This window comes from Ursus arctos, unplaced genomic scaffold (genome assembly GCF_023065955.2).
Source record: "Ursus arctos isolate Adak ecotype North America unplaced genomic scaffold, UrsArc2.0 scaffold_34, whole genome shotgun sequence".
Lineage (NCBI taxonomy): Eukaryota > Metazoa > Chordata > Mammalia > Carnivora > Ursidae > Ursus > Ursus arctos.
Genome location: NW_026623030.1, coordinates 1,556,841 through 1,570,862, shown reverse-complemented (window position 1 = coordinate 1,570,862; position 14,022 = coordinate 1,556,841). Strand labels below are relative to the sequence as shown.

At 50.8% G+C, this 14,022-nt stretch overlaps 2 gene segments (V, D, J or C); both read right to left on the bottom strand.

The window, feature by feature from the left end:
- Positions 1 to 2,182: 2,182 nt before the first annotated feature.
- On the bottom strand, positions 2,183 to 3,766 carry LOC130542425 (immunoglobulin lambda variable 3-1-like). The segment is given in 3 exon segments: positions 2,183 to 2,256; positions 2,976 to 3,302; positions 3,697 to 3,766. Coding segments are annotated over 3 exon segments (447 nt in total).
- Positions 3,767 to 12,224: 8,458 nt separating this feature from the next.
- LOC123000433 (immunoglobulin lambda variable 3-25-like) lies at positions 12,225 to 12,978 on the bottom strand. The segment is given in 2 exon segments: positions 12,225 to 12,763; positions 12,902 to 12,978. Coding segments are annotated over 2 exon segments (585 nt in total).
- Positions 12,979 to 14,022: the final 1,044 nt, after the last annotated feature.

Here is a 14,022-nt window from a genome sequence, read left to right as displayed (position 1 = left end):
AGCCACTGGTGATGGGGTTGACCATCCCAGCTTCCTCCTGAGGACTGGCCAGGAGTCCCTGTGAGGCTCCCCCTGGGCAGCCCCAGCCTCTGTCCTGCTGCTCCTGCTGTGGCTCTGCTGCCCCATGCTGGTGGAGGAGGACTCAGACCAGGAGCTTCCCTCCTACAGGTCACCCCACAGCACCTGTCACCTGAGGAACGGTGTGGACCAGGGTTTCCTGCCTCCCACAGCCAGCTGCTCCCCTGCCCTGCCCAGCCCAGCACAGAAGGTCACATACATGGTGAAGGAGGCAGGACAGGTGGGATTCCTGTACTTGTCCCAGGGTTGAAATGCCTTGGCCTGGTCCCTTGTGTTCATACAACAGGGAGAGTGCAGGGGACAGTGGAGTGCATCTGAAACGGGTCAGGGTGCAGACAAACCTGTGTGATGTCCCACAGCCAGCAGATTCCTGCGTATTTAGGAATCAGGACCGATGCTTCCTGCATCCCCATCAGTGTAGTTGGGTCATCAGAGCAACAGGTGATGCTTCTGGAGCTAAGCTCAGTTGAGGAGGCAAACCTTTATTTAACTCTTATTAGTGCTATCTTTACTACTATTATTTTTATTACAAGTCACATCTGGTTTTTGGTGTGGGAGGATTTTGAACTACCTGTCTGTGAATTGGGAATCTGCTCACTCAGACGTGGATACAATTGCACATGATAATGGTGACAGAGTAGCTAAAAACCTTTCCTTGTGAACCCACAGAGTCAGACAGGAGCCTCCAACACCAAGGTTAACTCACTGAGACCCCACTGCATCCACCGAATTGATTAAACTCTTCAATATTTTGTATCATTTAATTTGAAAACAAGTGTTTCTCATAGCAATATAAGCTTCCCCATTTCACAGCAGGCAAGGTGAGTCCCCAGAGAGGCTCGCTTCCCAGGAAAGCAGAGAAGAGTGGGGTAAGTCCAGGAGTGGAGCCCTGGCGTGCTGGGTTCAGATCCTGGGGTCTTTGGGGGCCGAGGTTGACCAGGGTGGGCGGGAAGGAGTATGACTTCCCTGCTCTGGTTGTGGAGAGTGTGCCATGGCTCCTTCTGACTCCTCCTGGCAACGATTCAAAGTAGGGGGCACTGCCTGGGGTGTTTCATAATGACTATCATGGGGCAATTGGGTGTGTCTACAACACAATTGGGGTGAGCACGAGTATAGGGATTCAGGAGATCCCCTAAGATTCCTGGGACTGTGATTGAGTCATCAGTTCACCACAGTCCAGTGCAGCAGGTCTGATAATGGATGCAACTTCCAGAATGAAGGTTTGGTTGTCCCCACTGGAGGGATCCTGACTAGCTCAGGTATTTGCTGAGGGAAGGGGAATATGGAGTGAGCAGCGAGGAAGGTGTTATAGACACCACACGGACCACAGGGTAGTGGCAGAAATGAGCAGGATAAAAGTAGCAAGTGTTTATTCCTTATGTTGACATGAGTATGTTTGGATATATATTAATGTACCTGTTTTGTTCTCCTGTCTATCTAACATTCTCATCTAACATCAGATGTGTTAACAGTAGCTAACATTTTATCTCAATTAAGCTGGGGGAAAAATAAAGATCACTAGCAGACAAACGTGTATTGTATATCCTCTTGTGGGGAAAGGGTGACCATGTTTGTAATTGTTCACAGGATAGTTTTATCACATTAGGTGGAAGCATGGCTGCCAGCATTCTCTTCATTTGCAGGTTTAGGTTAGTGGGGCTCTTCTTAGATTTCATGTGGACGAGGGGGAACTGTAGTGTCTTATTAAGTGTCATTGTTGACAGGCTGAGCTGTGTTTCACAGAATTGTTGTCTGTCCATGTTTCTGGGTAGGTTGGGAGTGAAGAGAGATTCTTGCAGATTTGGGAGGTAGAAGTGAGGAAGGACCCATCGTATGTCTCACTCCTGTGGTTGCATTTCTTGTGGCCACTGTGCCGGTGGCGGCAACTACCCCATCGTCTCCCATTCAGCATCAAGATGGATGTGACTCTCCAACTGCCTTTTAAAATCCAGAGTACCTAGTGTGTCTGTATCGTTTTCCACTGTATAAAAGTACAGGGAACAGTCTGAGCTGTCTAGGGATTGGACAAGCACATTGATGACCTGGGGGAGAAACCCCAGCTTTGTGGGTACACAGTGGCCTCCTCAGGTCCCTGAGGACCCTGTCAGGGATGCTGGCCATCCTGCATTGGGTTCCTGGAAGCAGATTCTGAGATGGAGAAGGGCATGTGCAGGAAATCTGGAAGGAGTTGGGGAGGTCAGACTGGGCAGAAGGAGAAGGGACCCACAGTGAGACAGCAGGTGAAGTCTTTTCTTGCAGGGAGGTCTAAAGCTGGGACCTTTCAGGACATCTGAACCCAGGCAGGCCCTTGGGATGTTGGACTGAGGCCATGATTCAACTGAACCTCTCTGAATTGGGGCAGAAACCTGGGGAGGCAGAGTTTTGAAGCACAGTGCTTCACTGTGAGGAGCTCCCTTGTGAGCCGTCAGGGCCTCCTGCAGGGGTGGGTGGGTGAATGGTGAGTGTTCACAGAAGAGGGGATGTAGGTGGCCCCACAGTGTCCCTGCATATGTCTGCTCCACTCAGAATCCCACAGCTATGGACCAGGGTTTCAGGAGCTCAGCTGAGCTGGGAATTTCTGGGTTCAAATCTTGGGTTGTTCGGTGAAAATATTTCCCAATGACCACAATACGGAAATGGAAGTCTCTCTGTCTTTCTATCTACCCAGGCCCTCTGACCCGGATTTATACCCCGGACAGACAAGCAGGGCAGCCAGGTCCTGTCAGCCCTCAATGCACTCATGAACCTCCCTGTACAGAGCCTGCCTGGAGGGTTGAGGAGAGAGGGACCCCTGGGGATCACACATGTGGGGACCTGGATCAGACCTGTTCATGCTCTGTGGCCTCCTGGGGCTGGAGGAGAGTGTGACACAGACGGGGAAGGAGTTTTTGTCTCACTTCCCCATCTGTCCGTGTCACTGTGAGCAGTACCAGTACTACTACTATATGATAGACAGTAATAGTCAGCCTCGTCCTCAGCCTGGGTCCCGCTGATGGTCAGGGTGGCCGTGTTCCCTGAGTTGGAGCCGGCGAACCGATCAGGGATCCCTGAGGGCCGGTTGCTATCGTTATAGATAATCGTCACGGGGGCCTGGCCAGGCTTCTGCTGGTGCCAGGAAACGTATGTACTTCCAGTGTTGTCTCCCCCACAGGTGATGCTGGCCGTCTGTCCCAGGGTCACCGACACTGAGGGGGGCTGAGTCAGCACATAGGAAGCCACGGAACCTGCCAGAGAGAAAAGGAGATGTGGGCTTTCAAACTCAGTTCTCGTTTTCAGGAAGCCCCCACCCACCTCACCCAGATTTGGACTCAGGGATACTCTGGGCACAGAGGGCACCTCTCCCATCAGTCTCAGCCCCAGGGCCCCCTGGCCAGGCTGGTGGATAGAACCTTTGAACAAATAAGAACCCTGACCCTCTTTCCCTGGCAGGTGCAGCCCCTCAGGGCGCACACAGAGCCAGTGAACACACTGGGGGGAGTTCACCCCTCCAGCCCCTCATCCTGCAGCTGGGTCCTGAGCACCCTGCCCCACACAGGCAGTGCCCTGCTGAGCTCTGAGTCAGGGCCAGCCTTGTGACTGTTCTGTGGGTCTGGGTGGGTGTGAGCCTGAGTTCAGCACCTGTGCAGTGAGCCAGGAATCCGAGGAGGAGAGGGGTCCAGGCCATGGTGGAGGTGTGCCTTGATTCTGCTCCCTGAGGCCCTAGGCTGGGCACATTCCTTGCCAGGCCTCTCTTATCCCCTTGCTGGAAACACCTGTGGGTTATGCAAATTATTTGGGGCTCAGGCTCTCTGCTGAGAAGCTTTGTGGTTTCAGAGAAGGCTCAGCCCCAAGGGTCACAGGGAGGGAGGCGTGGCCCCTGCAGACAGACCTCCCATCAGCCCAGGGGATTCTGCTTCACCCACTTGTCCCATAGTTGGTTCCGAATGTCTTCTCCTGGGTGACCTTAAGAGGCTTAGGTCAGTGCAGTTTCCTTGCTCCTGGGTGAACTTAAGAGGCTTAGGTCAGTGCAGTTTCTACCCAGATCCCTGTTTGTGACCATCAAACGTGAAGAAAATTCTTCACTTGCTAAGCACACATGGAGTTTTGCAGGAACCATTGAGGTACTGTAGGTGATGTCCTCAGGGAGAGCTCCTAGGACAGGTCCTAGATTCTGTGACTCAGTATCCCCAGTGTGCACTCAGCTCCTGGGATAGATGCCATGACTTACAGGGATTGACAGTGACTGGGTTTTAGCAGAAATGGTCTGGGCTGGAGAGGCATGACATCCTGGACCTGTGCAAGAGACAGAGGCAAATTCTAGAAGAGAGAGATGTGAGGGACACGGAGTCAGAATTTTATGTCGGTGGTAAAGGCGACACTATAGAAAGCCTATATGACTTTTCCTTTAGGTCTCAGGTGGTGACGAACCCTCCCTCCCTGTTAGAACCCCTAATGCCCAGAGCCTCCCCATGTCCAGGTGACTTTGCCAGGTGATCTCTGCTGCCCCCTGGAGGCCACTCCATGTTGGCGGCTGCAGGTGCAGGGAAGACCTACCTCCAGGTGGAGATTGTGAATCCACTTCTGAGATCCTGATTTCCTGATCTATGGACTTTTGGCTCCATGTGAGAAATTGCTCTTCTCTAAGTAGTCCCTGCCAGCCCCAAGATGATGAAGAGCATGTCAGATTACCTGTGAGAATATGAGCAGGCTCATGCAGAGGAGGAGAAGGCAGGGTTCATCTGAAGTATGGGGTGGTGTGGTGTTGGACCTTGGCACTAGGGGACACAGGACTCAGGGACTGCCTCTTTGGTCCGGTGGGTGGTGCAGGACCAAACTGGGGCAGAGGTGACTATTGCCTCAAAGCCAGAGACAGGAGAACAGTCACTTAACAAGCATTCATTCAGACCCACTTTGGTCTGGCAGACATTCCATCCTGGAAATTAGTGTGAACAGAACACAGTCCCGTTGTCAGAGTTTCCATCTTGGGGCAGGAGCAGCAGAATGTACATACATGCTTTGCTGACAGAGCATATAGACTCCAACCCCTTCTACCTGCATCTTGTCTTCTATATTCTTTTAGAAGCTACGCTATGGCTATTCTCAGGTGCCACTTGGTCAGCATTGACCCCATCCATGGCCCAAAACTGGCCCATGGACGTATCATGTGGCTGGGGATCTTTTTGGGGACTTCTGCTCTTGTGAAGGAAGTAAACAAACTAGATTTATGCAGTGCTCTTTCTCTTGTACTCAGGTGTGCTAGCTGGAGCTGCAGCAGCCATCCCGAGGTCTGCTGCCAACAATAAGGCAAAGCAAAGCCTCCATAGTAGTGTTGGTGGGAGAGAAAGTGAGAAGATTTGGGACCTCACAGAACAGGTGAGTGCCTAGAGACCCACCATCTGACTTCTGACTTATTTCTGTGGGAGAAACATTAGTATCTGAATGTTTGTGCCTCTTGTTGAGATGTGCATGTATTGCCTTAAAATCTTCCTGACCAGTTAGGATAACAATAAACACAAGGACTTGCTTCCTTTGACTAGAATGGTTCCTCCCAAACTATCACCCTTGGACTTAGAGGATGCCTCACGCACTGTAGTATTTCAGGGAGGTTTCCGTCCAAGGTACGTATTTCACAGCAAATGAAGGGCTGCAATGTGCCCATGTGCATGGAATTCACTGGTTCTACCATCTACCCCACCCCCCAATTCTGAAACAGCTGGCTTGAATGAATGGACTAATGTCCTCTTGAAGACTCAGTTACTTTACCAGGTATGAGACAACACCTGTGGGGCTGGGGCAACATGTTTCAGAAGGTGATATTTGCACTGCATCTGTTTCCAATTTATGGTGCTATTTCTCCCACAGCCAGCATTCATGGGCCCAGGAATCTAGAGTTGGAATTAGGAGCATCCTCACTCACTAATATTCCTGGTAACCTGCTGCAAAATTATTGACTATCACCATGACCTTACATTCTGCTGGCATTGAGGTCTCAGTTCTAAAGGAGAACTGTTTCCACACAGAGACATAAAAATGATTCTATTCAACTGACAGGTCAGACTTCCCCTTGTCACTTTGAGGTTTTTTTTTTTATCTCCATTGATGTTTCTCTGTCGGTCCTCCCAGCCTGGTCTTCCAACCCCAAACAAACTGTAGTGAAGAAAACATGGCAGCCCCAGCCTGCCTCCTGCACATGCACTCCTGATCCACACGGTGCAGAGGTTGCCTGGAGGGCTGGACTGGGAGACAGGTCTGGGAATCTCAGATCTGGGGCCCTGGGCCAGACCTATTGTGCTTTGTCTGCAGTCCTCCTAGGCTGAAGGAGAGTGTGACTCAGGTGCAGAAGGGATGTGTGTCTCACATCCCTGTCTGTCTCTGCCACTGTGAGCATTACTACTGTCCCACACCTGACTGTAGTAGTGAGCTTTGTCCTTGGCCCTGGTCCTGCTGGTGTTTAGGGTGGCCGTGTCTTCCAAGTTGGAGCTGGAGAATCAGACAGAATCCCTGAGGGACGCTTCCTATTGCCATATATGACCAGCCAGTGTCCTGTCCTGGCTTCTGCTGGTACCACTGTACACCAGATTTCTATACTGTCTCCCTGACAGGTGATCATGGCCACCTGTCCCATGGTCACTGAGCACAGACCAGCTGTGTCAGCACCTGGGAGACCTTTCAGGATCCTGGCCATGGGGCTGAGCTGGGCCCTCGCAGAGCTACAGACCACACCTGACTCAGGGAAAGGAGGTCCTGTGGCCTCATCTCCTACCCTTCCTACTTCATGTCTCCTCTGTGTCCCCAAGCTGCACTCTGGTCCCATCCTTGGCATGTCACCAGAATGGAAAACTCTCATTCTGACACTTGTTCAATATGGTGCGTGTGGGAATTTACATGTTATACAATCCCCTGCTCTTGGGGATTCATCACAACCTCTGGTCTATTTTCACACAGTGCTTCTGTCTCTATGACACCCCCCACCCCACAGGAGACCAGAGACTGGCATTGTCAACACTCTGATTCCTTTCACTTTTTTCATCCATGTTTCAGGTAAATTTATGAAAAGTCCCAGAACCCACCCCTGACTGTGGGACTCACTTCCAGCTCTGTGTCTCTGTGAGGGTCCCCAGGGTCACGACTTTGCACACAGAGTGACCTCTGGGACTGGAGAGTCAGGGGTCCCTCCTGGGAACTGGGTTCTGTCACTGGAACAAGGACAGCACAGGGATCGGAGATGGGGCCTGAGGCTGTGGGAATCAGTTCACTCTGGAGACAGTCTCACAAGGAGGCTGCAGACCTTCCTTCCAGGGACCAGGGGCTCTGAGTGCCCCACCTCCCGTCCCCTGAGACACCGTGAGCACGGAAGTTACAGCCCTGGGTCTGAGTCCACCTGGAGGTGGGGATGGAGAGGGAGAGGGTGAAGGGTCAGGGCTTCTCTGGACGCGCCCAGCACAGAAGGCTCAGCTCCCTGGGACCTTAGGTGGGGAGTGAGTACCTGGAATTTCCCAGGTGAACTATTCATTGTGTCAGGACTCTTGTCAGTGTCCTGGGTGACACTGTATGAGTCTGACCCTCAGGTCGTGGCCCTGAGCCTGAGGAGATAAGGATGGATCATCCCTACTTTCTTCTGAGGACTGAACCCTGGACCCCTGCGGACCCCCAAGCCTGGTGTCCCTGTGAAGGTTCCCCAGCCTCTGTCCTGCTGTTCCTTCTGGGCTCTGCTGCCCCCTGCTGGTGGAGGAGGAGTCAGACCAGGAGCTTCCCTCCTGCAGGTCACCCCACAGCACCTGTCACCTGAGGAAGGGTGTGACCAGAGTTTCCAGCCTCCCACTGTCAGGTGCCCCCCCTGCACTGCCCAGCCCAGCATAGAAGGTCACATACACGGTGAAGGAGGCAGGACAGGTGGGATTTCTGCCTCTTGTCCAGGGGTTGAAATGCCCTAACCTGTCCCACTGGCTGTTGCAACAGGGTGGGTTTGGGGTAACGTGTAGTGTGTTTTGAAAGGGTCCCAGTCAGGAAACCTTTGTGACATCCTATTGGCATCCCTTTCTCTCCATTTATGAATTGAGTGTGATGCTGCCTGCATTCCAGTGAGTGTCGCTGGGTCACAGTGGAACAGGTGACGCTTCTAGAACTAACGTTCACATGTGCACCTAATTCTTTATTAGTATTACTGCTGTCATCTCTGCCACTGCTGTTTCTATTACAACCCATAGCACTAGCAGTCTGGAGAAGGAGGATTTCTACACAAGCCTCTTGGGTGATTCGGATGAAACTGGGAAGCTGGCAATTCAGACCTGGATGTGCGATTTCACATCATACACATCACACTTTTGCTGAGCCCCTTTCCTTGGAGTTCTGCAGAGGACAGACAGGAGACTCCCAGCCCAAAGCCCACTCACTGCAACCTCTGTTTCATTCATTAGACTCTGTCAATGTTTTTATATCATTGAATTTAGAAACACAGTGCTCTCACATCAGTATAATCTTCCCCATTTCCAAGCATATAAAGTTGAGGTCCAGGAAGACTAGGTTCCCAGAAAAGCAGAGGAAAGAGGTGAGTCCAAGATGGAGCCCAGGTGTGCTGGATTCAGATCCCGGTCATCAGGGCAGAGCTTGAGCGGGATGGGAGGGAGGGAGGGTTGCTGGGCAGCAGGCTTCTGTCCCTGGGCTCACTGCCATCTCTATCCTGGCAGGTCTATGAAGGAGCCGCTCAGCCTGCTTGTGGGGAGGGTCAGCAGGGTCATGTCCCAGGTTAGAGTTGTATCGGTAGGGACAGTGGAGACTGTTTGGCCGTGCAGGGACCTGACCTGGGTCTTGGTGGCTCTTCTCTGTATTATTGCTTGGTCTTCTCTGTCCTCCAAGTTCGAGGGACTAACAGGGGTCTCTGGCCACAGTACTGGGGTCAGATGAGTCTTGTAGCGGACACAAGCCCTACAGGTTCGTGACACCGTGGGGCTCATTCTCTGGGTCCCGCCTCCTGCAGCATCTCGGGGTGGACCTTAGGTTCAAGGTCATGCTCAGGGTCCTGGGGGTGCTGAGCCTGTGGGCAGGGGCTATGGTAGCACCTGGGCAGAGTGAGGAGGGGGAGCAGAGGAAGGTCCATCCATGGTTGGCACTCCAGATTCTGTCTCTTGAGCCCACAGCTGAGGCTGGCTGCACCAAGCCTCCTTCATGCTCTCGCTGGTTCCTGTGAAAATGCTCCTTCTCAGGCTGGTGGGGAGAATCTCTGCTTCTGGTCGGGCTTCATGGATCCGGTTCACACGGAGCTGTGCTCACCTCTGGGCTGCATAGGGGAGCTCTTGTCACTGTGTGTTTGAACATCTTAAAGGCTGAGGGTGAGGAGGGAGAGGTGAGGGCATTACTGTTCTCATGAGATGTGCCCTGTGATCCTTTGCTTCCATTTTTGTGAGTGTTTCAAATTCACATGACATGAAATATTGCATCCTAAGCGTTTTTAAGAGTTCAGTTCATCTTCCTAGATGCTCTCTCTGTCCTGTGACTTTTTTCATATCTGGAATTGTGGAACGGAATTGAGTGGTAATATTGTCCTGAAATTGGCTTAATGCCATTTTATTTACTGTAGGTTTCTAATACTTGTTTGTCGCTGGTAAAGTCAAGTTGACAAATATTACCTTTTAATTGTGGCATTTACACCATTTCCTGACTGTGGGTGGAGACATAGGTTATTAGATCCCATATTGCTGTTTATTTTCTATATGTTCCATGAGTTCTCTGTCCTGTTTTCCATTTATCTCTTTCTTGAGTAATGGAGCATTTTGTTATGATCCATTTTATTTTTCTGTTTGGCTCATTAGTTGTAACTCCTTGCTGTCCTGTCATCTGTGACTCGTCACAGGCTCCACTCAGGTGACGTCACACCACCTGACAGCATCAGACATTGGAGCCCACTTCCCGTGCTCTCTTCTCAGCGCTGTGGTAGGAATGTCATACCCGTCACTGCTGGTGCGTGATAAATTCCAGCATGTGCTGTGAGTAGATCTGCTGTAGACAGTGATTTACTATTCAAAGGGAGTTAAGTCATCAGAAAAATTCTCCATACTTATCCCTGCAGTTATCATTTCTGACTCTTACAATCTTTTTGTAGATTCCGGTTCTTTCTGGCATCACTCCGTCCTGCCTGAGGGAAGTCAGTATTACTACCTGTGTTATGGGTCTGCTGGTGATCAGTTCCGTCACTTTGGTAGAGCTGAAAAATTGTTTTATTTTGCCTTCATCATTGAAGGATAGTCTCCCTGGATAAAGAATTAAGGGGGTTCTTTTCCTTTGTTTTTCTCAGAATTTGGAGGATGTTAATCCACTGTCCTCTGTGTGCATTTCTGCTCATGGGAAATCTGTCCGAATCCTTATCACTGTTCCCCTGAACCAAGTGTCTCTCCTCTCTGGTTGCTTTTCACAGTGTCTATTTTTCTCTGCCTTAAACAATGTGATATTGATGGGGGTTGGTGTGTTGGTTCCCCCCCTCCCCGCATATATCATTGCTTGGTGTTTTTCAAGAATTTGGCATCTGTAGGTTTTGAATTTTCATGACATTTAGAACAGTTTTGGTCAATACTTCCTCAAATATTTTTTTATCCTCCCCAGTCCACCCTCACTCCCTGGGTTCACAGTGACATGTGCATGACATTGTTACCATTGTCCTATGCTCAGCGCTGCTCTGCTCACTTTTAAAGTCTTTCTGTGCCTTTCGCTCTGCCGTGTCTGTGCTGTGTCTTCACATTCCCTCACCTTCTTCATTTTCTCCTGCCTGCTGCTGATCTCAGCCCTGTATTTGTGATTTGAGATATTATAGTTTTCATCTCCAACAGTTTGATTTGGATGCTTTAATTTTCTTCTTCTCTTAATGTGTTCAATCATTCAGACCAAATTCCACAGCCCTCTGTCCCATCCTGCAGCTTCCAGACCTGCCGCCCCAGGACTGTCTGAGCCGATTCTCATCGTGAGTGTCTCTCCCCCACGTCTCTGTCTCTCTGTGCATCACAGACAAATACACACATACACGCACATGACTCCCATGTCCTGTTGGATTTTTACCCTCTGGACAGTCCTAAGTCATGCACCTTAGTAGCTCTAACTCTTTGTGGTTAAAATGGTTTCATTTTAATGGTTTCTTCAGAGTTTACAGTTCTCACCTCCTTCTTTATCACAGTTCTTCCCCGTGACCCAGCATCACTCCCATGCAAGGTGAGGATGTCATAACAGGGTCTCATCTCCCTCATCATTTCCGCTCTCATCGTCGTGTGTATTATTTGTACCTCTATTATAAATCAAACACATTCTTTTATTTTTGCTTTAAGCAGTTGACTTTTATAGACATTAATCTTTAGCATTGTTTTTATATTTATCCATGAACTTATAACTTCTGATGCTCTTTATGTCCTTGTGTAGACCTAGACTTCACTCTGTCCCCCTTTCCGAGGGCCGTCCATCACTGTTGCTTGTGCTGAAGGTCTGCGGGTGATCCGTTCTGAGAGGTTTGCATCTGAGAAGGGTTTATTTTGTCTTCACGTTTCAATGACATTCTGCCTGGGTAAAGACCAAAGTTGACAGTTATTTTCTATTAGGAGTTTGAAGACTTTGCTCCCCTGTTTTCCTGCTCTCATGGCTTGTAATGAGACATGTGCTCCCCCCCACGATGCTGGTTCTCTGTAGGGCACAGGACTCTGCTCTCTGGCCGTGAGAGAATCTGCTTCGCTGGTTTGTAGCAATTTCACAGGACGTGTGCTGTGCTGTCTTTCAAGTTCCCTGTGTCTGAGCTTCATTGAGCTTCTTGGATATGTTGCTTCCCGGGTTTCACCAGTTTGAACACTTGGTGGCACTTTTCCCTTCAGATATGTTTGCAATCACCACCTGCCCCCACCTTGTCTTCCTCAGTTACTCCAATTACACACGTTTAGTTGGAGTGAAGCTCTCCTGCCTGCACTGAGGCTTTCTTCAATTTTCCAGCTACGCTCTGTGTTTCCTTTTGAACAGCGTCTCTTGCTGTGACATCAAGGTGACTCTCTGTTCTTTTGTACCTCCTAATTCACTGTCAATCTCCTCTCTGAATTATACATCTCAGAACATATGATTATCGTTCAGGGAAGTTGTAAAAGGTTTGGTCTTTGGAAAATGTCCTCTATATCTACTCCTAACGTGTTCGGTCATTCATGCGCTCACAGCCACAGATTGAATATGTTTACAAAAGAATGGACCCTTATCCTCTGCTGATCCACCATGAGCAGAGCCCACGTGGGCGGGTTGTGAGGACGGGGCAGCCTGTGGACCTCAGATGTGGGGACCTGAGCCAGACTTGCTCCCTGCTCTGTGCACGGGCCTCCTGGGGCTGAAGGAGAGTGTGACACAGACGGGGAAGGGGTTTGTGTCTCACTTCCCCATATGCCTGTGTCACTGTGAGCTTTACTACCATCATCATAGGACTGACAGTAATAGTCAGCCTCGTCCTCGGCCCGGGCCCCGCTGATGGTCAGGGTGTGTGTGTTCCCGGAACTGGAGCCAGAGAATCGGTTGGGGATCCCAGAGGGCCGCTCAGTGTCCTTATAAATGACCGTCACAGGGGCTTGGCCTGCCTTCTGCTGGATCCATTGTGTATATGCTTTACTCAGTATCTCTCCAGAGCAGGTGATGGTAGCCGTCTGTCCCAGGGACACTGACACCGAGGGAGACTGAGTCAGCACACTGGAGGCCACGGAGCCTGAAAAGACAGAAGAGGAGAGGTTGGTGTGAGGTTCAGGGGCTCAGCCCAGGGACCCAATCCTGAGTCTGTGCTGGTCTGAGCAGCTCAATCCTGTGGGGGCTGAGCGTGTGGGCAGTCTTGGGCAGGGGATGGCACCTGTGCAGAAAGTGAGGATGGGGAACAGCAGAGGAGTCCAGGCCATGGTGGATGTGCCCAGAGCTCTGCCTCCTGAGACCCACAGCACTGCTGGGCTCCACCCCAGCCTCTCTTATTCCCTTCCAGGCCCTTGGGACTGTGATTGGTAGTACTTATGCAAATTTCCTCCATTTCTGGGGCTCCTACTTAATAAACCAGTGTTGAGGTGAGAACGTGTGACTGAGGAGGAAGAGGGGAGCCCCCAGCTTCCTCCAAGCAGCTGTCGGGGAAAAAACCATCCTTGGCCTATAATATCCAGGATCAGTTACCATCCTGGTGTCTGAACACATGACAACCATCTGAAAATACCCTGTTTGGGGTCTATCCTTGGTTCCCTCTGTGTCTTACAGGGGCCTGGCCCTCTGAGAGATGCAGACAACGCTTGATACAGGGAATGGTGGTCCTGTGGCCTCATTGCCTTCCCCCTCCTGCGTTGGGTCCCCCCTGGTTCCCTGGAGGCACCGTGATCCCATGCTTCCCATGTCATTAGATTGTGGAACTTTCTCAGTAGAATGTGCACCGTTTTTTTGTCTGAGCATCCACCTGTGAAACAAGCACCTGCTGCTGGAGATGCACCACAACTTCTAGTCTAACGACACGCGGTGATGTCATCTCTGACACCCCCCATCCCACAACAGACCAGCCCTTAGCGTTGTCAAAACTTTGTTTCCTTTATGATTGTTCATCAGTGTTTCGTGTAAACCGTGACTTGCACGAGAAATCACCAGGACTCAAAAAGACACGTTTGAGCTTCATACTTTGTCAGGCTCCCCAGGGTTATGTCTTCTCACGTGGGGTGAGCTTGGAGGCCACAGCCATCATCTCAGCAGGGAGCTGGACCCTGTACTGATGCGTGGACAGCCCAGAGAGCAGAGCTGTGGCCTCATGTAGTGAGACTCCACTTCACTCTGGAGACAGTGTCGCAAGGAGGCTGGTCCTTCTAGGCTGGTGGATGGTCCTTCTAGGCACGAGGGTCTCCCTGTACCCTACCATCTGCCGCCTGAAGTCTCCTGAGCAAAGGAGCTATAGCCCTGGTTCTGAGTCTTTCTGGAGATGCGGAAGGAGAGGCTGAGGGTGAGGGG